General features: G+C 40.0%; 1 protein-coding gene across 1 annotated transcript; it reads right to left on the reverse strand.

The window, feature by feature from the left end:
* Positions 1-9: 9 nt before the first annotated feature.
* On the reverse strand, positions 10-1,590 carry LOC111664916 (sister chromatid cohesion protein DCC1-like). The gene is made up of 4 exons (XM_023419721.2): positions 1,457-1,590; positions 1,173-1,327; positions 376-524; positions 10-245 (listed from the first exon to the last, which is right to left on the reverse strand). Exons 1-4 carry the CDS (start codon positions 1,503-1,505, stop codon positions 134-136), a joined length of 465 nt encoding a protein of 154 aa, XP_023275489.1. The 5' UTR covers positions 1,506-1,590; the 3' UTR covers positions 10-133.
* Between the last annotated feature and the right edge of the window lie 133 nt (positions 1,591-1,723).

Genomic DNA, 1,723 nt, shown 5'->3' on the forward strand with positions numbered 1-1,723 from the left:
TACCAACAATGCTAACAGCATTTTTAAGGACAATTATGAGTAAGATAATTTTGACAATTGCAAAAGTCACACTGGGAATAAACGTAACCACATTAATTTCAAATGTAACTTCATCACTTGACGGTGGACATGTTCACGTAGCCACAGGCCTTCTGGAGTTGAAGACCTTGATCCCATTTTGCATGGAAGATCGAGCATATTTAGTCAGGAGGGCTCCGGTGGTCTGTTTCTCTCCACACAGGTCTCTGGATGAGGAGAAGAGGGAGGAAGTGAAACATTCACACATTATAATGACCCAGGTCACTTAGTGTGGTAATCCACGTGTTATTTTGCTTTGTAAAGATTGTGAACATTCGTTGGATGGATAACACTAACTGTATGTATGGCGCAATGTCTTCTTCTGTCCATTTCTCTCTGAGTGTGAAGAGGTGGTTGAAGCGCTCCAGCGTGTCCTCTGGGAGATCCTCCACCCGCAGCAGGCAGATGGTCTCTGGACGGGACATGCGGTCCACCAGGGCAACACTCTGAAACATTTACAAAACCATCAGCACTGTAGTCAGTCTCTCAAGACGGTCAGTCAGTAGGAATGACTACAGAGAAAGAGCTACAGCAGGTCACTCCTTTGTCACAACAGCATTATTAGCAAAGGCTAGCTTTAGAACAACTATGCTCCATACTGGCTCAGTCTATGTAGGAGGCATTTGGAAACTAAATTCTAAACTAAATAAAATGCAAACTGGCTTGAAAGAAGAAAGAAGAGTCTGGTGATGTTAATTGATTCCTGACTCCTAGAGTTGTAATGGCTTTATATGAATTCTTAAGTCAATTTATTTTACCCCTATAAAAACGCAGTGACATACGGTGCCCTTTTTTCATACTCAGAGATAGTATGAAGCTGCATTTCTATGGGGAAGATGCGCTGCGGAGAGAAAGTCTCAATTCTGCAGTTTGAAGCAATTCTTACATTTTATTTGGTTTTGAAACTTCTTCTATTTTAAAGATTCTGGCATTTTATTTAAAAAAAGGTAGAAAAAAATGTAAATACTATAGAAAACTTGTCTCCAAAATGCACAACGTTATACTCCAACTGCGACATAGAGAAAAACGGAAACCCACCATCCCCCTCTTTTACTCAGACTGCAATATACAGTATAAGAGAGGTACAGGCTAACCTTTAGCTGGTCCAGTCTTGTGCTCATGCCATCTGGGACACTCTGCTGCCAGACCTCCTGAAACTCCCTCAGGTTGAACTTGACAGCGTTCTGCAGCAGCATTAGTGCTATTCCCCGACAGACTTTATCCTCGTGCAGTGCATAAAACACTTCATCTGCATAGACGAAGGAGGACACAGGACTTTTATTACTGCGGGGGTTTGAGTTTCAGATTGGGTAAGATTCTCCTACCAATTTAATTGAATCATCATATGTTGTTGTTTTTTTTTTTGTTTTTTTTTTACCATTTTCAGTATAACGTTTCCCATAGCAGTTCAAACAGTGTTCGATCATCTGTCTGTGAATGAGAAAGAGAACAGTATTATTGGAACCTGCCTGATCATCTACCCCATTTTTAAGACTTATAATTGATGCTCAGAAAGTCTGTATAACCTCTTAAGTTATGCTATTTGGGTAATTTTGGATTCTTAAGTCACATTCTTAAGATAAGTAAAAATCAACTTAAGTTTTAACTGTCAGCATTATGCTTTTCCTTTTGTAGATCCCTACAG

Source organism: Seriola lalandi, unplaced genomic scaffold (assembly GCF_002814215.2).
Source record: "Seriola lalandi dorsalis isolate HSWRI2012SDOR001 ecotype SW California unplaced genomic scaffold, Sedor1 jcf7180002001884, whole genome shotgun sequence".
Classification (NCBI taxonomy): Eukaryota; Metazoa; Chordata; class Actinopteri; order Carangiformes; family Carangidae; genus Seriola; species Seriola lalandi.